The following is a 21,293-nucleotide window of genomic DNA, read 5'->3' on the forward strand; positions in this document are numbered from 1 at the left end:
AATTTTTTTTTCAAAATATTAGGATTTTATCTTTTGCAATTTTTATTCGTATAAATTTTCATACGTCAACATATCTTAACAATATTCTACAAGTTGTATTTATTTACAAGGACTTTATTTTATAACACAATTTTGCGGGAAAAAACGTGAGAATGGCAAGTACTAATAATACAATCAATTTGCCTTCTTCTAATCCATACATTTGAGACGAATGAATTCGAGAGTATCAATCATCGAAGAACACTTTCCTTAATATTTGTCGCAATTTTCCGAAAACATATTTAATAGAAATGGCTACCGAAAATGCAAGTCCCAATTTAAAGGAAGGAGAAGCCGGTTTGTCCAATATGGTAAAGATACGATGGATCTCTTAGAAAGAAAAATTTCATAACCACGACTTTTCTGTTTCCATTTTTTTAAAGGTTAAAACCTTAGTATTAGAAAATAATACGAATCCGAGCGCAAATAAAATTCCAAGCGCAGATGAAGCCTCGGATATGTCTGTTACTGGTAGCATTGATCCATCGGAACCGGATGATGCTAAGTATGAACTACTGAATCATTGCATTATTGAATAAATAAATAAATAAATTTGATAATTTTAGGCCGGCTGAAACAAGTTTACTAGCCAAGATTATTCGAAAAGGACTGATTGAATCGAAGCAAGATTTGGATGTTTTGAGAAATGATCCTAACTCTCCGCTATTTTCCGTAAAGACGTTTGAGGCGCTACATTTAAAACCTGAATTACTTAAAGGTGTGTATGCAATGGGTTTTAATGCTCCCTCTAAAATTCAAGAAACTGCATTGCCCACCCTTCTGGCCGATCCACCACAAAATATGATTGCTCAAAGTCAGTCAGGCACTGGTATGTACGATGTAGTCAGTAAAATAGTTATTGATTTTCCTAATGTAATGTATTTAACTCATTTAGGCAAAACAGCAGCATTTGTATTGGCAATGTTGAGCCGTGTTGATACTTCAAAACCCTATCCACAAGTGCTTTGTCTTTCTCCTACTTATGAATTAGCCATTCAAACAGGTGAGGTAGCAGCAAAAATGGCACAATTTTGCCCGGATATTCTTTTACGATTTGCAGTACGAGGTGAAGAAGTACCACGAGGAGAAAAAATAAAGGAACATATCATTATTGGAACACCAGGAAAGATTTTAGATTGGGGTCTCAAATACAAACATTTTGATATGAAAAAGGTTACTGTATTCGTATTGGATGAGGCAGATGTTATGATTGCTACGCAAGGACACCAAGATCAGTGCATCAGGATCCACAAGTAAATACGACATGCATTCAATATTGAAATACATAACAAATCAGAAGAGGTATTATTTTATGTACTATTTCCTTCATTATTTATTTTTGTAGACAATTGTCACCAAGATGCCAAATGATGTTTTTTTCTGCCACCTATGACAAGGAAGTGATGGAGTTTGCAGAATACATCGTCCCAAACCCAATCGTGATTCGTCTTCTACGTGAACAAGAATCCTTAGACAACATAAAGCAATTTTATGTAAAATGTCGAAATTTAGATGACAAGTATCAAGCTATTTCAAACATATACGGTGTTATCACGGTCGGCCAAGCAATAATTTTCTGCCATGTAATTAAACAGTCAATCAACCAACATTTAGATATCTGAATCTCATTTGTTTTTTCTAGACTCGCAAAACAGCAGGTTGGCTTGCTGGTAAAATGTCCACTGATGGTCATGCAGTTGGTATTCTCTCTGGAGATTTGACGGTAGAACAAAGATTGGCTGTGTTGGACCGTTTTCGTGCGGGCTTAGAAAAAGTTTTAATTACAACCAACGTATTATCTCGCGGAATCGATGTTGAGCAGGTCACAATTGTTGTTAACTTTGACCTTCCCATGAACCAACGACAAGAAGCTGACTACGAAACTTACTTGCACCGCATAGGGCGAACAGGTCGTTTCGGCAAAAATGGTATAGCAATTAATTTGATTTCATCAGACAACGACATGAATATTTGTAATGCTATAGAGAAACACTTTGGAAAACCAATCTTATTACTGGATGCCGACAATGTAGATGAAATTGAAAAGATTGGTACTTAAACCCATTTAACATTTAAGGGCATAATTATTTAATATGTGAGTAAAAAATTCGATTTGGCTGAAATTTCGTATACGGATAGGCCTTGTCATCCTGAACAAATCCCAATCGGTCATTTTTGGTTCTGACTCATCATTGACCCGTTGGAGGCTTTTTCGCGTTTTTCGCGCATATCTCGTTTTTTATGCGTCAAATTTTCAAATGTGCATATCTTTTTAACTATAAGTCCGATTTTAATGATCGAATACTCGTTGGAAGCGTCTTTTAAAGATAAACAAATTTGCTGAAGGAAGAATTCATTTTCGTTTTGAAATCACAAAGTCATTGGTCAAAAACTAAATTTTTTTGGCTAACTTTGAGCCTGCGTAACTCAAAAAGTTCTCACTCATTTTTCCAAAAAGTACATTCATTTTAAAGTTTAAAGAATAATCTTTAAAATGACATTTTCCAAATATGCGTAGCGCTTCTAGTTTGGACGCTATAAGAAAGTAAATTTTCTGAAAATTTCAGCATTTTTACACTGAAAACTCCACGTTTGTACGTAAAATTGTATGAGTAATCCATGAGTAATTCAGAAAATGTCTCAAATGTACATGAGTCATACAACATTTTGTACAGAACGTATACGAAATTTAACAATTCTTTGAGTAAATGGGCTGAAATATTTCGAGAATTTATTTTCTTGTAGCGTCCAAACTAGAAGCGCTACGCATATTTGGAAAATGTCATTTTAAAGATTATTCTTTAAACTTTAAAATGAATGTACTTTTTGGAAAAATGAGTGAGAACTTTTTGAGTTACGCAGGCTCAAAGTTAGCCAAAAAAAATTAGTTTTTGACCAATGACTTTGTGATTTCAAAACGAAAATGAATTCTTTCTTCAGCAAATTTGTTTGTCTTTAAAAGACGCTTCCAACGAGTATTCGATCATTAAAATCGGACTTATAGTTAAAAAGATATGCACATTTGAAAATTTGACGCATAAAAAAACGAGATATGCGCGAAAAAGCCTCCCACGGGTCAATGATGAGTCAGAACCAAAAATGACCGATTGGGATTTGTTCAGGATGACAAGGCCTATCCGTATACGAAATTTCAGCCAAATCGAATTTTTTACTCACATATTAAATAATTATGCCCTTAACCTTTTTGATATCTGAATGATACATATTTAATTTTTTTCCTTACATGTAAAATCTTACAGCATTATAATAAGTTAATGTATTTATGTAAGAGATATAAACTTTTATTGTTAAGCAAAAAGTATATTTAAATACATAATAATAAAAATAAAATTATGAACAATCAATTTAAACGTTTCGGTAGAAGTTGTCTATATATTTTAATATGCAAACAGGAATTCAAACGTTTTTGAACAACAAAATCATCCTCATCTCTTAACGGATGATAATCATTACTTAACTCAATTGTGGATGTATTAGATTCAAAATGAAAAGCATGATGAGCTTTTTGCAGTTTTATGGCTAAGTTTATTCCACGATTAATTGCATTTCCGATACAATGAATATAGACCTCTGCAATATCTGAATTAAGAATATGTATGCAATTTTTGTATTGAGCCTGTTGAAGAACGTATATTGATTAATGTTATTTCAATATTCAAAAAACTTTAAAAAGATTTCACTTATTTACATCGAAATCTGTTTTGTTCGTAATGTATATGTCCTGTTCACGATTGAACGATTTTCTTGGTTCACGTTTTTTTATTCGATTACTATGTAGCTCGTGAGAAAATTTTTCACAACTTTTTTTCTTAATATTTTTATATTTTTGCTCCATCGTAAATATTGTATATTTACCCTACACCATATTGAACACCTCGAATATACCCTACAAAAAATGTGTTAAAAATGCAAAGTAAAAACAAAACATGATCTCACTAGTGGACATCCTCAATGGTAGATTGAATTTTTTTCAGTTAAATAAATAAATGAACTTATAGTAAAATTAAATAAAATCAGTTTAGAAAAAATCTAAGATTGCACTACAGCTTAATATTCAATTGATGTTAATCTTGGCCATCTTTATTTCATTTCATGTCAATTTGTAAGAGTCTCGTGAGCAAAAAACGTAAAAATTGGAGAAAATTCGACGAAAAATTTTAAAACCCAAGAAAGATATAATGAAATAATTTTTGTTCGTGATGCATCTTGTAAAAACATTCAGAATCTTTCATATTTTGCTTTAATTAGCAAGCACAGCGATCAACAATTTTCAATTTGAAATGCATTAAGATAATTTCTTGTTTTTTTTTGTTTTACATAAGTGCGGCAATACAGTTTATTTGCATTTATAAGTATGGTTTACAAATATATATTACTAATATTTAGTGATGACATTTTTAAAATGAATTTCAGCAATAATTGTATCAGCATATTTATTTATAGTTTAACATTTGTATGCATTGAATAATTTTATAATTTCACATATGTTGCATTCCATTCTAGTAGTTATTTGTAAAATATCAAAAAAGAAAAAACTTGAAATTCCAGAAATCCCTAAACTAATTTTGAAATAGTTTCTCTGACTTATTATGTTTCGAAGTATCTAGCATTTTTGAAGATCCAGTCGATTCACTAGATTAATTTTCAATCACAAAAATCTGTTTAGTTTAACAATTTAATAATGAACGTGATTTTTGTCTTTTCAGAATTTTATGCAACATCTAAAATTAAAAATAAAACAAAATAAAGAATAAAGTTTTTTCATTCTACCAACATTGGTAATTATTTATTAACAATTTGTAATAAAAGACAAAAACTTCGTTGTAATATCCTGTGAGAATTTTTTATTTTCATTATTTTTACTATTTATTTTTTAGAACGTTAATTCTTCAAACCAGTTTAAAGTAAAACTACATAGTACGAACTTTATAAATTTATTTTCTTTAAACATCGTTAATTTTTTAATTTTTTTATTATATTTATGTACAATGTACATAATCTAAATGTTTTGTATAAATGAACATTTGGTAAAATATATTATTCTAAAACATAAAGATCTTCTATTATTTTTGTGGTTCAAAATAAAATGTAATAAAAAACATCAGCATTTTAATTATAATTTTTTCCTATAAATTGGTTTTTTTCGTTAGGATTTATATAAAATATGTATAATTTAAAAATAAACTATCACCAAAAACTGGTTCAAAATCTTTTTTAAAGCTGAATGGAAAATATAGTTTGAAGTACAAAGATGCTTGGACAAATTGAGAACTTATTCTAAAATTAAGCAGGAAATCCCAATATACAATATATCAATCTGAAAAACAAATGTATTTTATGTAAAATAAATTGAGAATTTCAAAAGCATTAATTTTATACCTTTTAGCTTATACATCTTCTTACAGCTATGACCAAAAATCATGATTGCTCCTTTAAAATGGCCTGCTGGTTAGCTTTTTTTTATTTTTTCTTATTTTGGCGATCAAGTAAACGAGCTTGGCGTTCTGTGAAAAGAATTTAAAAAAATATTGTTCAAAATAGGTACAAAAATTTGTGTCAACATGCTAATTAATATTATTATAGAACAAAATAAAATAAATTTTTGATTTAGTTTATCAAATTCATTGTTATTGTTTTTGAACTCCAAATACTTGTTAAGTTTCAAATTACAAGTTACAAATTTTTAAATTATGTAAAAGCTAGTAAATAACATTCACAATAAAAACTTTCTGAAACCATCAATATTCTTTCCATGCTAAAGTTTTATTAATGTTTATTTTAATATACCTAATCTTCTTCACATATATTTTCATTATATGTTTTTAAACTTATTTTTTTTAAATAGGTATTAGGTATGCTTAGAAAACTTTGAGTATAACAGAACAAAACAAAATTTAAAAAAATGGTAGCTTTGATTCCATTTGTTAAGTATTATACATAAACATAATTTTATGATTAGTAAATTTAATTTAAAACTGCAAAGCATTATTAAAAACTCTTTAAAATATACTTTTTATTATAATTTTTGTTTTTCTAAATAGGCTGTTCTAAATGAAACCCAATATCTTCAAAATTTAAAATGCGGAAGAGGTGAAATACAAAAAGTTTTGAAAAACTTTTTTTGTATAAATTAACATTTTTATTGAGATTTTCATTAAAATTGATTAAGAAACATGAATTGAATTGATTTAAAAACAAGTGAAAGTTAAAATATCTGTCATAATTTTTTGAAAAATAAGTTTAGTTTTTTGTAAGTGACAGTTTGAGGAAAAAAAATCAAGTTAATTTTTTTATTTATTAAATTATCAAATAACAAATAAAGAACAAATATATACTTTTCTTTTTGGATTCTAAAATTAGGAACAAAATTATTAAGTTTTATTCAGATCGGCCTAAAATTAAAAAAAATGTATTTAGGTATTTTAACTATTTCTTAATGGAACATTATATTAAGTATATTTCAAAAAAGGGTGGCCTTAATTTTTAGTAAAACTTTTATTCTTAAAAAGACATTTCTTTATGAAAAAACGAAATAGTTTAATAGGGCTCAAAAAAATCCATGTATGGAATCAACGCATAGTAATTTTCAAAAATTACATAATTCTCATTGTTCATCGAAACTTTTTAAATTGACACTTTGCTGTTTATTTTAATGAATTTAAACATTAGATTGCGCAAAAGCTGTTATACAATACATGTAGAGACCTTTTGTTATTTATGTGTTAATTTTTATCGTCAGGCAATTAAAATTACAGCAAAAAGTTTGATGTTTAAGTTTGATACCTTATTTTATTATATGAAACCTTATATTGCTAACACATTTTTGGGTTTTTTGTAAACATTGTTTTACTGCATCTTTTGTCTAATTAATGTACTTTACAGGATATATACGTGACTTCTAACAATTCCTTCAAATTAATTTAAACCTACGCTATTGAATTATTTTTAAGTGTATAATTGTTTCATGATGTTTTATTGTATCATTGTTCCTGTCTTCCTAGGTAGATTAAAGAATCGAAACTGGAGCCGAAGGGTCAGATCTTTTCTTACTGTGAACGTCACATAAAAAATAAATAGGAAAAAATGTGTCATGAATATTTGTTTTTTTGTTTTTTTTTTAATGTATAAAAATATTTAAATTTTTTGAGTTCATATTCATTGCTTTTAGTTAGTTACTTGTTTTCAGTTGTAATTATCAGTAGTTAAAAATTTTATTCATCTTAATAACAAGGTAAGGACAAGAAAACTTAAGTGTGTTTTGTAAAAAAAATTGAAATGAAAAAAAAATATACAATATACAATACAATACAATAATGTGCCTTAAGAGTTTTATGGCTCATATGTATATATCTGTCTTTTAACGTGTGTCTTTTAATCGTGTGGTAATAAAAAATATGATCATTTTTATGAAAAATTGCCATATATAGAAAGAAATAGAAATTATATATATATTTTGAAATACTTTTTATATTAAATGAAATTTGTAATTGCTTTTCAATAATTTTGACATTTTGAACTATTTTAGAGGTTATTTATGAATATTTAGATTAAAAAATCAAGAATTAATTCAAAAAAAAAACGATCAAAAAATTTGAAAATTATTTTTTAGAAAAATTTTTCAAAATAAAAATTATTTAGAAATAATAAGTTTAAACACTAATTTTATTACTTTTCCGAAATAGTACTAAAAACAGAATCTATATAAAATTTCTATATCCCCCATCCCCCATGGCGAAACAGAAAACGTTTTTAAAACACCCTTCAAATATCAAATATCAAATAAGTTCTGTAATTTAAGACCGTAACAGTTAAATTTAAAGGCCACGCCTCGCAAAATATTTAACTGAGGATAATAATTTTATAAGTTCCATAACAATATAGCTTAAAAATTGATCCATTTGTAAATGTTAGTTCGGTTTATATTATATACAGATTTTTTTTTTTATCAAAAAAGCTGATGAATGAATAATTGCAAAAACCTATGTCAAATATTAAATTAAGCACGCACAAGCCTTTTAATATTATATTTAAAAAAATATGGTTGATATCTTGTGTACGGTACTCTAGGGTTTTTACACAAGCAATACTTATAATAGCGAGCAATATATTTTTTTATCTTTTATTACCCATATACGATGAATTAAGCACTTTCAGTCTGTGTTATGGTTATGCCACTATATGATCGGACTGTTTCTTGAGTTCTTGCGTGTTTTTTTGTTCTTAATTATAATATAAATTATTGATTTTTCAATTGTACATCTTTAAAACTACATAACAACAGCAACAGTATAAAGGGTAAAATTAACGTTTTTTTTTTAATTATCATTTTTCAAGATGATTCGACCTTCTTCATCGTATTCATGTTCTTCAACATCCGAACTACCCCTGACAATCATATTATCAGGATCAATTTCAGTATCAAATTCAACTGGTTCGGGAGACGGTGAGGGTGTGTATTGTTCAATACGACCATTTGGAGCTTGTAATAAATGTGGCTCAGGTGATGGAGTTGGTGTTGGTCGAGAGGACATTTTTCTCCGATTTGCCTCCTTTAAGGCATTAAGAACAGAGAGCTGAGGTTCAGAGCCAGGAATTGGGCCGATTTTACGCATAATTGGTGCGTTAAGTTTTTTTAACGTATCAACATTAAGCGGTGATAATTTAGCTTGAAGTTCCTGTATTTTTTTCCGTTTTTCTACACGTACTATTAGTTTTTTTTAAATAAGAATAAAAAATAAACATGAATATTAGGGGGTTTTGCAAAGAATATGTAAAAGGCTCAATTACTGATAATTAAAACTTTACAAGTAAATATTTATACGAAATATTTCTTCACTTTTTAATTGGATGGATGAATTTTTGGAAGAGATGACACAAATGTTAGTTAAAATAAACACAAAATCAAATCAAAAATTTGAGTAGAATATTTTTAAGTATGTTTTTAGTATACTTTCTTTTCAAGTAGTATTTATCTTTTTAAATATATATTAATTGATTGTTTTAACACGTAACTAGTTAATAAATGTGTGGTTTAAATATTGATTTGATTTGATGTTTGCTTTTTGATAGTTAATATTTTTCTTGTAGAGTTCTAGAAAATATATATGACAAAGTTTTTCAATTTTGCTTACACTTAAAAGGGACTTTTCACAAGGGTCACGCATTTACCTGAACTGGAACATACAAATGCCTTAACTTTTTTTTTAACTGTTGAATTTTTTTTGTACATATTTAAATAATAATTTTAGAAAATAAGTCGAACATTCCGTATGTACAAATATTTTTTAAAAATAATTTTAAACCATTATTACTCTAAGATTTTAATTATTATCGTTATTATCATTTTTTTTTATTTTTGTTAATATTTTTCTATATTGATTTAAATATCTTTCATTTCTCGTATGATTGCACTGTGAGATGAAGTTGTATGATTGAAGCCTGGGCTTCTTGCTCGCCAGATTCGATCATTGTTAATATCGTTGATGATTGCATTTTCGTCAGCACCATTAGTAAGTGGTAGTGCGAATGCTGATGGAGGCAATGATAATGTACTTAGTGCTTTATTGTGATTATTACTTTTTTTATAATTAGTACTATAAGTGCCATCTCCGCCTTCAAGTAGTTGTAGTAAACTTTCGTGTTCCACTATATTTCAGAATGATATAATTTTTATTTATTTTTTCTTTTAACTATTTTCAACATATATGACGCAATAACTAAATTTTATTTTATTATGTTTTTTGTAAATCAAATTTCATCCAAATAAGTTACTCTTTATTCAAAAAAAATGTATGTCTTGTCATTTATTTTTAAAATTCTTATGTTTCGCTGGTAAAAGAAAATTATAACATTCATGTACTCACTTCTATCGATGTTACGTTGCAAATGAGTTGCAACACGATGACGACAATCATTATATTCCAAGTGTAATCCTAGTCGCAACAAAGTAGTATTTTTTTCAACCAAATCAGTGATATCCATTTCAATTTTGTTGCCCAAGACTGCAGATCTCTGAAAATTTATTAAAAATGTTAAATTTAGATATTTTAGAAAAAACAATTTCTGATAAACATAAAATTCAATTTAAAATTAACTAACATCAATTAAATAAAAAATTTTAAATTGAGATCTTTATCATTATGAGAGAAACCTATGTAAATAAAACGCATGCGTTATGAGACAAGCTCAGTGTCTACATTTTTACGAACATACGAATGAGCCATCTTAGAAGTTTTTGACAACTACAACAACATATTTTTCAAATAGTTTCACCACTCTTATTATTACTTAAGCATTGCAAAAACTTCAATATGTACAATATCTAAAAAAATATATATTTTTATTGAATATTTTATGTATGTGAACAAAAGTGAGCAAAATTTTAATCTTCTATAAAGAAACGCATAAAAATGAGTTAAATTTTTTTCACTTTTGATACAAAAACATAAGTGTAAATTTTTATACACCTAATCAAATTGAATAACGAATAAAATTAATAAAATATCTTTGTAACTCAAATTCAAATATTTCTAAGGAAACACATAGTTTTGTATATATTTAAAACTGAATGATGATTGTTAAAAGTGTTTTGCTTTTATATTAATTTATTAAGAAATAAAGGTAATATTAAAAAGTGTATGTAAACGACATAAAAATGTTCAATGCTTGTCGAAAATGCAAAAAAAAATCATTTGAATAAAATCTTATTAAGTTCTTTTGAAAACATTTCCACTCATTTCATATTTTAAATAAATAAATAAATAAAATGTACAAATAAAAAATAGGTGATTTATAAAAAATATAAATATAAAACAATACGTAAGATTTGTTTAAAACAACATGAATTCTGTACAAAGTACTGGTTCAACTGTACGAAAAAAGGATACAATATCAGAAGTAAGTACTATGATTTTCATACATTTTATGTTATGGTTTCTCTGACGTTTTGTACAAAAAATAACTATAAAAACAAGTTTTTATCTTTACTTTAAAAAATAGTTATAAAAGTTTTTTTTATTTCTATCTAATATATTCAGCAAGAGTTGACTATTGCATCTGTTGAGAAGCGAAATTGGCGTGGAATATTTATTGCATTGCTTGTAATTGCTGGTGTTTTAGGCCTTATAGTATTCTCCATATTTTTGCTTTCTCCAGGTATTTTTGAACATTAATATTAAGCCAAATATTGATATTTTTTTATTATTAGATTTAGAAGGAGTCAAAACATTTGGAAGAAAATTTATTTTATCAGAAATCAGTGATGATACATTTGTAAGAAGAAATGTAAACAATGGAACTTGGATAAGTGGTAAATTTTTCTAAATATTTTAACGTTAGCTTCATCAAATTAAACTATTTAAATTTTTTATAACTGTTTGATGTACATCAGACACTGAAATTGTTTTTCGTGATGCATACGGTGGCTTATCGATATTAAACATGAAGAACAAATCTATCACAGAGCTTATGAATAACGCAACATTTGTAAGTTTTGTAATACTTAAAATAGTATTTGTTCTGACGTGGAAAATTTTCTATTACAGAGACAACTAGATGTCAACCATTACATATTGTCTCCGGATAAAAATTTTGTTCTTCTCTTTAGAAAAAATGATGAAAAATCCGTGTTGCCAATGGCACAAACTAACGTAGATTACCAAAATTTCTATAAACAAGAAACTAGGTATGAAAAACTTTTTCTGAGTATTCTGAAAATTCACTCATAAATATCTACAAATTTAGCTATTATGTGTATGAAACAGCATCACAAAGTTACTTTTTACTTGCTACAACAAGCGACGAAAAGGCTTCTCCAATGTTACAAAATGTATTATGGTCACCAATTGTATCTCAATTTTCAACCAAAGATTCTAATGATGATACAAATAGATCCTTTAGTAATAGTCTTGGTATGAGAGAACAAGCCATTGCTTTTGTGTTTAAAAATGATGTTTATTACAAGCCTAAAGTACAAGACAGTGTTTGTAATAGAATAACAAAAAATGGTACGTAAAGTTTATATGTCTTCTAATTTAATAATAACTTATTGTTGGTTTTTAAGGATTCCACTCAAAAATACTTAATGGAATACCAGATTGGTTATACTCAAATGAAAAAGATTTACGTGGCAAAACATTGGCATTTTCGCCAAATGGAAAATATTTGTCGTACTTATCATTTAATATAACGCATGTAAAATCATACAGGTAACATAATAAAATTAAAGCAGACAACATAATTTAAATAAATAATGATTGAGACTTTTTAATTTTAGTTTTACTGCCAACTATGATGACACGATGAAGTATCCAACACTTGAATCTATAAAATATCCAAAACCTAATACACCCAATCCTGTTGTCTCAATACATGTTATAGATGTCCGTGCAAATCCTGTTTCATATCCAAAAACAATGTATATTCCTTTTGAATATTCGTCAGAATTTTATGTTGGTGGAATGACTTGGGTTTCAGATTATGAGCTCACAGTAACTTTGACGGATCGTAATCAAACAAGATCAATCATTTACATCTGCAAGGCACCTCTATTTTATTGTAACGAGGTATGTATTGTTTTAAACAAATGTAAAACAAAAATTATTCATAAACTTTAATAATACACAGGTGTTCACAGAAAATATGTCAGATAATTTTTCAGTTCTACCATCTGAAACACCAGTTTTTTTACATAAAAATTTTACAATAAATAACAATTTGCACAAAACAAATTGGATCGAACAGACATATTTGTTAAAACGTCTGCTCGTACGTGTCGATGTTAACGAGTTTTATAGACACGTTTTTTTAATTCCTGTATTATCTTCATCAAATATAAAAAGTAAAAAACAGCGATACCAAATTACTTTGGGAAAATATGAAGTGACCGAAATAGTTGATTATGATGTAAAAAATGAAATAGTCTATTATATGGCAACAAAAGAATCTCGTCCAGGATACCGTCATTTATATAGTGTAAAAATTATTTTTAATATTACTATTGAAAATAATATTTTGGTATCTGCTACACAACCATCATGTCTTACATGTTTTTATAATGCTCATTCACCGGGCTTTAAACTAAACAACTACAGAAAAAAAAATAATATGAAGAATGATATATTTGAAATAGAAACAGTGAAAAATAACTATACTGAAACTACGCTGCCAACTGGTAAATTGGAAACCCAAGAACATGTTTCAGCAGGTTGTTTATACAACAGAGTTCAGCTAAGCACTCACTTCACTTACTTCATACAAGAATGTTTGGGTCCAAATATACCAACCACTTTTGTAGTGGATACCATAAAAAAAGAACGATTGTTTACTTTAGACGATGGAAAGTATTTACAAAATAAACTTAGTCCAATAGCGGTACCCAACATTAAAAAGTTTAGCGTTGTGATAAAAAACGGATTTGAAGCACAAGTTAAACTTTACTTGCCACCAATGTTGAAAGAAGACGAAGATTTAGCGTATCCATTAATTGTTCGAATGTAAGACATACATATATATTTGTTTATTTCTTTTAATAATAAGTAAAAATGACCATTAGCGATGCATCACCAGACTCACAATTGGTCTCAGAAGAATTCGTGGTTGACTGGAACTGGTACTTAGCTAGCTCTAAAGGAATAATTTGTGCCGAAATAGATGCAAGAGGAAGCGGTTTTCAAGGCCAACCAATACGGTCTCAAATAAAAGATAGATTAGGAACTTTTGAAATTGAAGATCAACTCGCTGTAATAACGTAAGATTTTTATGACTAAATGAGCATTTCTATTGTTTCTATACCAATCATATATTTAATATTTAGATATCTGAGTGACACTTTTCAATTCATTGATCAAAATAAAATTGGAGCTTATGGCTGGGGATACGGTGGTTATACAGCTTTGAATGCTTTGGCGGAAGACAATTCTAAAGTACTGCAATGTGCTATTGCTATTGCACCAATCATATCATTTAAGTTTTATTGCAAGTATCTACATATTTTTATATGAATGTATTACATAAAGGTCTATTTTAATTCATTTAACAGACTCTTATTTTACTGAACGATATATTCCATTTGATAGTAATTTTAATCATGCTTTGCGTGAATCTGACCTTGCATTGAAAGTATCAAAATTGGAAAACAAGGAATTTCTGATTATTCAAGGAACAGCAGATCAATTAGTTCATCAACAACACTCATTATGGTTTGCAAAGTCACTTATACAAGCTGGTGTAACATTTCGACAGCAGGTGATCTGTATTTTTTTTCTTTTGTATTTAAAATTTAACTTAAAGAACATTATCCTAGACATATGCTGATGAAGGACACGAGCTAAGTAGAGTTAGATATCATCTGTTTAAAACAATGGAAGCATATTTTGATGAGCATTTTGATATTGTTGAAGACAGCGAACGTCAACTAAAGGGTATTTTTGGCTTTAGAAAATGAATATTTTAATACTTAGATAACTGAAAAAATATATCTATAAATTGTTTTTCTCTGCTGCTTACACTTTTAAACATAAGTAAGCTTTAACGAAAATCTTCATTAAATTAAATATAGTAATAAAATCTCTTGATCCAGCTTATGATAAATTTTAATAGAAAGTTAAATGGTTATACCTAACTATTCATAATAACATGTGTTTAAATAAAAATCGTTCGATACTCAAATAAAAATAATCAAGTTACTTAATGGTTTTCTACTACTCTACCACTACTCTAACTGAAACTTAGTTTTAGCTGATATTCAAAATTGATTTTGTTAAAAATGTTGTATGAACTTACCTGGTTAGATGCTCTAAACTCTTCTAAAGTCATTGTAGACAGCAATGATTTGATTAGTCTAACAATTACTGGAGGGCTAATGAAATTGGTTTCAACGTTCAATACTTTTAATGTTCCATTTACATCCAAAGCTTCAGCTAACTTCAAAGCATGTTTATCTTGTAATCCAGTATTGGTAAGTTGCAGTGTTTGAAGTTGATTATTTGATTTTATTGCTTCAAATAGTTGATCGAATTTTTCATCAGAAATATTCTACGAGAAATAAATTTATATCTTTAAAGTGTATTGCAATTAAATATAAAAATTATTTTTCTAAAACTATAAGAAAGCTCGATTGATTAATTCTCGTTTTTTTTAATAAAAAATTAAAATAAAATGGATGAAAATTGAGTCTTTGACTTGAACTTTAGTTACACTCAATAAAATATAAAAAAATGGGATTACCTTTATGTTATTCCAGTTTAAGTCAATTAATTGAGTGTCATTAGACTTCACGCGCTTAATCGTTTCATCAACATCTGTTGTGTTTGGTGGTTCCATAGGAAAAGCTTTTGGCCGAGATGCTTTGGTGATACCATCCCATCCCAAACCAATGGGCTGACCTTTATTTAAAAGTGATGCATGGTATTGATCTTGGTTCATCATGGAATGAAATCCTAGAATAGCTGCCAAATCTATGATTTCTTCTTGTGTGGCATTTGACAATGCTGTTTCATACTCGTCACCCAAATCAATAGCGATCTGCTCATCAGCTTTTTGATATTTTTCTTCAGGTGGTGGTGGTACCCACTAAAATTAAGTATTGTTTTTTGGTTTCATTAAATCAAAGATTTTAAATAAACTTCTTTGTATTTGGCTTTTTAAAAAAAATCAAAAATTATATAAAGGCATAAATTTATCATACTTTTTTTCCTCTTACTACGCCTGGGACAAAAGGTTCAAATTCTGGTACATCAGGTGTCTCAAGAGCTTGTTTATTTATGTGATCAATCAATTTTTTCCTATCCAAAGGTCCAGTCGGTGACTTTGTACATTCATAACTGTGTCTTTGATCGGGAGGTAAAAATTGATCCTATATATACAAAAAAAATTTTAAAAATTCGAAAATTCATTACAGAGAACATTAGTTACATCAGGATCAACTTCTTTAGCTAGAATATTTATTTCGTCAGCAGATAATTGTCCTAATAATGCTTCTACATCAACATCTTCGTATTCCGATAAATCTTTCCCATATAATTTTGCCGGGGTTGTCATGGTGGTTGTTTTGGTTGTTGAAGAGGTCTGTAAGGTATTGAAAATTTTCTTTAGTAAAATTACAAACGTTTATAATTGCATATAAGTATTAAAATAATAATGAAGTTATGAAGTTATTGATACTACCTATTTATTTTAATATATACGCTGTACCTATACGATTAACTTTCGTTTGTTGCAATAATATACAATAATACTGAAAATATTGTATTTTTTACCGAAACACATTATTGAGTTCCTTTTACCGAAATAATTGTTTTATTTGCTGCAATAAGCCCATCTGATTTGTCTAATTGGAAAAACGCTAGATTTTGAATTATCAAATATCCAACTTTAACAATTTATTTTGACAATACAATAAGTAAATATTATTATATAAATAAATATATTACGTCATATTTTGAATACTAATACTTTATTGTTTAAATTTGTTGTGTGTATTTCAATGATTTTCAAAGCTTAGATTGTTTGCTATTTAGGTAAAAAATTTTAAAATATGTGCTATAATTTACATAGAATTTTTGTTCAAAGCTTATAAAAATGTTAGTGATCATTAAACAAGCCCAACCCTTTTTATCTTTCAGTTTACTTTAATGAAAATTGAATTATTCTTCAAGAAGACAAGTCTAATAAATAGATCATTTAAAGTTGTTAAAAAATTTTATTAATAGGTGTATATATGTAAAATTTCCTTTACATATATGTATTTTATTTAAAATATATTTTTTTATAAAATATACTGTATTTTTATAAGTTTTGAAATATAATTGATTATGTGAACTAACCCAATTGATTTTCAAATAATAATTGATTTTTTTATAATTTAATTAGTTAACACTGTTTCTTGAATAAATACTAAAATATTTATTATCTAAAATTGTTTTTTTACTTTTATGAACTTTGAAATAAAACTGCAAAGTGGTTTTATAAAATTTAAGTCAAGATAGGTAAAGCGCAATAAAATGTCAAAGCTGCTTTATTAATAGAGGCTAAGTCAACAATAAATAAGAGATTTATAAAAATAGATATAAAATTATAGCCAATTTTATAAAAAATAAGTATATGATAGTTGCCAATATGTTCGAATTTACGTACAATTGTTTTTTTTTATATAAATAAATAAGTGATGTTTTTGAGCGGTTTATACTTTTAAAGCTTTATAACCCCCTTATATACGAAGCTTTACGATCCCTTCAAAATATCTGTGCATTTGGATAGCACATAATGAACGTTCCAATTGTGACATCCTAATATTTTTAAAAAATAAGGTTGTTCCAAATTTTTTTCGATGTTTTTGTCCCAAGAGATTTTCTTAAAATGGGGGGGGGACAAAATAAAAAAATTGTTTTCATACAAAATGACAAAATTTTAACAATTTTTTGTCATTAATGAATATTTTAATTGTTTTATGCTTAATTTAAAAATTTATTTATTTAAACAAAAAATTTCATAAAAATACCTGTCAAAATATTTTTAAAAAAATATTTTTTTGGAAATATTTTTAGAGAAGAAAGTTCATGTTAAATTTCGTTTTTCAATAACAAATTTTTGAAAATTTCTTCAACAATATGGAAAAATACCAAAAAATTGTCAATTTTTATGAAATTTAATTTTTTTTTATTTTGCCCTATTGGGTTTCGACTTTTAAAATGTAGCATGGGACAAAAATATAGAAAAAAAATTTGGAGTGGCCTAACTCATTAATCAAAAATACATTACAAATTTATCATAAAAAACATTGAAAAATGAGATAAATAATAATAAAAATAAAATTAATATGCATTAACAATAATACAGAGATTACCAAGCTGCATTTTCTCTTAGTTAAATCAATATTTATTTCGTCTATAATATTTCACTAATAACGAATTTTAAGAGACTTTAAGTTCTTAAAAAACAGAAATTGTTACAATACGAAACTTTAAAATAGGTATAAAGAACAATTCTTAATTAATTCGTTAAAAAAAATATTTATTCATGGCGAACTTTCACGCATACACAAACATACGCTACCTCTCTTCATCTATTTATTTCTCTGTTTGCTAAAAAAAATTTGGCAGATTATCAAACAGATAAAACACTGAGTAATTCTTTCTGGTGATTCGCACCAAACTTGGAGAACATCGTTTTTCGCTGTTATTTTTTTAAAATCACATACGTATAACCGTCGCCAACTAGTGTGAGGTTGGAAATGTTTATATGAATCATATTAATATATGTAATTATTAAATGAATGATAATAGTTTTTTTTAATAATTTTTTTGTGATCATAAAAAATTACCTTTGTAAATAATAATCAATGATATGATGTAAAAATAGATGTTTTTTACGATACATCGTCATTATTTCCAATCGAATGATTGTTAAAAATTTATACGAGAGTAAGGCCGCTCCAAATGAAACTGAATAGTTTTGTCCAAAATTTTTGAAAAAGAATAAAAAATTTTGAAATACAAAATCATACAATTCATACAAAATGCCAAAATTAAAAAAAATTGATCGTTAATCAATATTTTTGTTCTTTTAAGTTTTTTACATTGATATTTGGGTATTGAAAACTGATTTAAAAACATGAAAATCAAATTGAAAAAAAATTGAATATTATAAAAAATAACGGTCACAATTTTTTTGAAAAAAAAATCAGTGATTTTTCTGAAAATTATTTTTAAAGGAAAATTTCATGTCGAAGTACGATTTTCAATACAAATATTACTAAAAATTGAAAAATTTTCTTGAAAATTTCTTAAAAATTATGAAAATACACTGAAAAACGGTAATTTTTGAAGAAATTTTTAACTTTTTTTTTTATTTTGCCCCATTCGATTTTCGAATTTAAAATGGGGCATCGGACAAAACTATTGAGTTTCATTTGGAGCGGCCAAAAAACAATATTATAATTATTTAAAATAATTACATTAAATTAAAGTTGATCTAGATTTTTTTAAACGTATTGAGAAATAATCATAGGATCATGAATTTATTCTAACCTTTATAACAGAACGTGACCATGTTGATTCACGAAAAACTTCCATTATCAATAAAATTAAATTGCTAGTACTTCAGTGAATAAATTTTTATTTTGTCCATATTCTCGTTCTTAGTTATTAATAATAATAACTATATTATATTTGCATATATTAATTATATCAATGTTTATTTTTTTCATTCTAAGTAATTATTATATATATATTTTTAAAATATTTTGTATTGAAATATGAAAAATTTAATTTTCACGCGCACACAGAACGACTTTTTAAAAATAACTGGCAAGGTGATGGACGAAGGTGCACTTCAAACACAAATTTCTCTTAGCTTTCAAATACATTAAAAAAATTTTCGTAGTATTTATATTTTGGAGATTGTAATGAGACATTTTTTATTTTTTAAATATAAATTAATACTTTCACATATGTGTGTCTTTGCTTCCTGAATGTATGTAAACATTGTGCTGAATATATAATTTAAAAATGAATAGTTGATTATAAAAATTCTGTCATTAATAAAATTTAGTTGCTGAAAACTTCATTATGAAGTAAATTAAATTTTACATTTATAAATGAAAAATATATTATAAAAAATATTGATTCAAAATGTCCTTCCTTTCATTTCCAAGATTAACAAAAACATATTTAATGATACAAATGTATTTTTAACTATTCTATTAATAGAATCATACAGATTTCTTTATAAATGTTATTTTACTCGCTCTTTCTCTCTCTCTCTCTCTCTCAACCTATCACACATGCATGATGATCTTTGTCATCGTACTTCATTCAGGGATTTCTATTCACAAATAAACTAAAAAAAATTAAAATTTATTTTTGAATGTTTCAATAAGTAAAAATAACAGTAGTTGGTATCTTCTATTTATTAAATAAAACCCTCTTTGATCTGAATCAAGGGTTTTAAAAGAAAAAATAAGTTTTTTATCTCCTAACTTAATTGGTCATTTAATATACTTTACAATGTAGATGTTAGTATTGTTTTGTTTACACCAATCTTACAAAAAAAAATGTTATTTACCTCCTGAATTTTGTAGCTGGTTCTAATAGTTTTCCGACGAGTTGAAGTTTCTAAAACTTCCTCCACTATATCAGCCATTTTATTTATTTGATGTAAAAGATTCGTATGTATCAGAAAATCTAAATATTAAACAATTCGTTTGGTTAGGTAATGTTGTGAATGTAGTTTGGTAACACGTTTATAGAGAAAATTTTCTCAAATATATGCAAATGTTGTTTTTCTTAGTTTCAAGGTATCACTTTTAGTATTAAATGTTTTTCAATTCTATATTCACGCACTAACATTAATTTGTTTTACAAAAGAAAATACTACATATATGATGTCTATCTTTCTAAATTGGAAGAAGATTGTACATAAATTTTATTCGTTTTCGGTATTGGTTTAAAAAATTGACTTTACAATAGACAAATTTTGAAATAAAAAAACAATCGGAATTAAGAATTTATTCTCATAAATTACTTTTATAGTCTATTTAAAAATGGTATATGAATGTTAATTTTCACTCTGTACAATATTTTTTGACGTATTCAAAACTTATTGTACACTTGTGATGGTTTAAAACTAACTAACTTTATATATTTTGCTCAAAGACATCAAAGTCGCTATATTTTCTCTATTTATTCTCTTCACATGCTCTGGTGATCTCAGTGAAAAGCTTTGTATGAAAAAGATCGCGAGTTTATTACATTTTTACTCAGAAAATAAATGTAAAATCGTTTTGTTTGATGGTGTTCGTTAAAAACAATTCTATTTTCATACAGTGAAAAGTGTTTTATGAATTTAACCAATTTATGAATTTAATTTTCTAGTATGTACAGTTAAATTATTTCAAAACTGTCTGTCATTCCCTTAATTATACTATTTGTATCTCTTTTTTCGTTTTTGCTATACACGAAAATAAATAAATTTTAAATAAGTTATTTTGGTTTTATCGTTCGCTATAGTAATGTTAAATATAAATATTGTATAAAAATATTATAAAACTAAATATAAATACTTTTCAGTTTATAAAATTCTGTTTAAATATTCAACCAGGGTGCGCGCATGTCTAAAATAAAAGTGAACTCTATCTTTTTTGATATATAAACTTTTTGTTATAGTTAGACAATTGTTATTTATTTTTATAAAATAAATAAAACTTCTGTTTTAGTGAAATCATCATCAAACTTTAT

At 26.7% G+C, this 21,293-nt stretch overlaps 3 protein-coding genes across 13 annotated transcripts; 2 read left to right on the forward strand and 1 right to left on the reverse strand.

Annotated features, from left to right (window-relative positions):
* Positions 1-192: 192 nt before the first annotated feature.
* LOC134834175 (DEAD-box helicase Dbp80) lies at positions 193-3,404 on the forward strand. Of its 2 annotated transcripts, none has more exons than XM_063848747.1 (7): positions 193-350; positions 423-544; positions 606-868; positions 935-1,292; positions 1,385-1,622; positions 1,682-2,134; positions 3,300-3,404. In XM_063848747.1, the coding sequence occupies exons 1-6, from the start codon at positions 291-293 to the stop codon at positions 2,096-2,098; spliced, it is 1,458 nt and encodes a 485-aa protein (XP_063704817.1). In that variant the 5' UTR covers positions 193-290; the 3' UTR covers positions 2,099-2,134; positions 3,300-3,404. The 2 variants fall into 2 exon arrangements, with proteins under 2 accessions (XP_063704817.1, XP_063704816.1); XM_063848746.1 differs by having other exon boundaries at positions 1,682-2,090.
* A 1,477-nt stretch (positions 3,405-4,881) lies between these two features.
* Positions 4,882-20,423, reverse strand: LOC134835962 (tropomodulin-1). Of its 10 annotated transcripts, none has more exons than XM_063851023.1 (10): positions 16,884-17,038; positions 16,252-16,402; positions 15,973-16,125; positions 15,746-15,913; positions 15,286-15,630; positions 14,842-15,093; positions 9,924-10,071; positions 8,187-8,764; positions 6,844-7,109; positions 5,440-5,564 (listed from the first exon to the last, which is right to left on the reverse strand). In XM_063851023.1, exons 3-8 carry the CDS (start codon positions 16,096-16,098, stop codon positions 8,376-8,378), a joined length of 1,428 nt encoding a protein of 475 aa, XP_063707093.1. In that variant the 5' UTR covers positions 16,099-16,125; positions 16,252-16,402; positions 16,884-17,038; the 3' UTR covers positions 5,440-5,564; positions 6,844-7,109; positions 8,187-8,375. The 10 variants fall into 10 exon arrangements, with proteins under 10 accessions (XP_063707098.1, XP_063707093.1, XP_063707092.1 ...); XM_063851022.1 differs by having other exon boundaries at positions 16,225-16,402; XM_063851018.1 differs by lacking the exons at positions 16,252-16,402; positions 16,884-17,038 and adding an exon at positions 20,122-20,423.
* Positions 10,623-14,831, forward strand: LOC134835961 (inactive dipeptidyl peptidase 10). Its single transcript, XM_063851017.1, has 14 exons — positions 10,623-10,680; positions 10,845-10,956; positions 11,097-11,214; positions 11,267-11,368; positions 11,450-11,544; positions 11,604-11,743; positions 11,803-12,065; positions 12,122-12,266; positions 12,335-12,623; positions 12,685-13,553; positions 13,613-13,807; positions 13,874-14,034; positions 14,099-14,304; positions 14,363-14,831. The coding sequence occupies exons 2-14, from the start codon at positions 10,900-10,902 to the stop codon at positions 14,501-14,503; spliced, it is 2,781 nt and encodes a 926-aa protein (XP_063707087.1). The 5' UTR covers positions 10,623-10,680; positions 10,845-10,899; the 3' UTR covers positions 14,504-14,831.
* Positions 20,424-21,293: the final 870 nt, after the last annotated feature.

Source organism: Culicoides brevitarsis, chromosome 3, assembly GCF_036172545.1.
Source record: "Culicoides brevitarsis isolate CSIRO-B50_1 chromosome 3, AGI_CSIRO_Cbre_v1, whole genome shotgun sequence".
Classification (NCBI taxonomy): domain Eukaryota; kingdom Metazoa; phylum Arthropoda; class Insecta; order Diptera; family Ceratopogonidae; genus Culicoides; species Culicoides brevitarsis.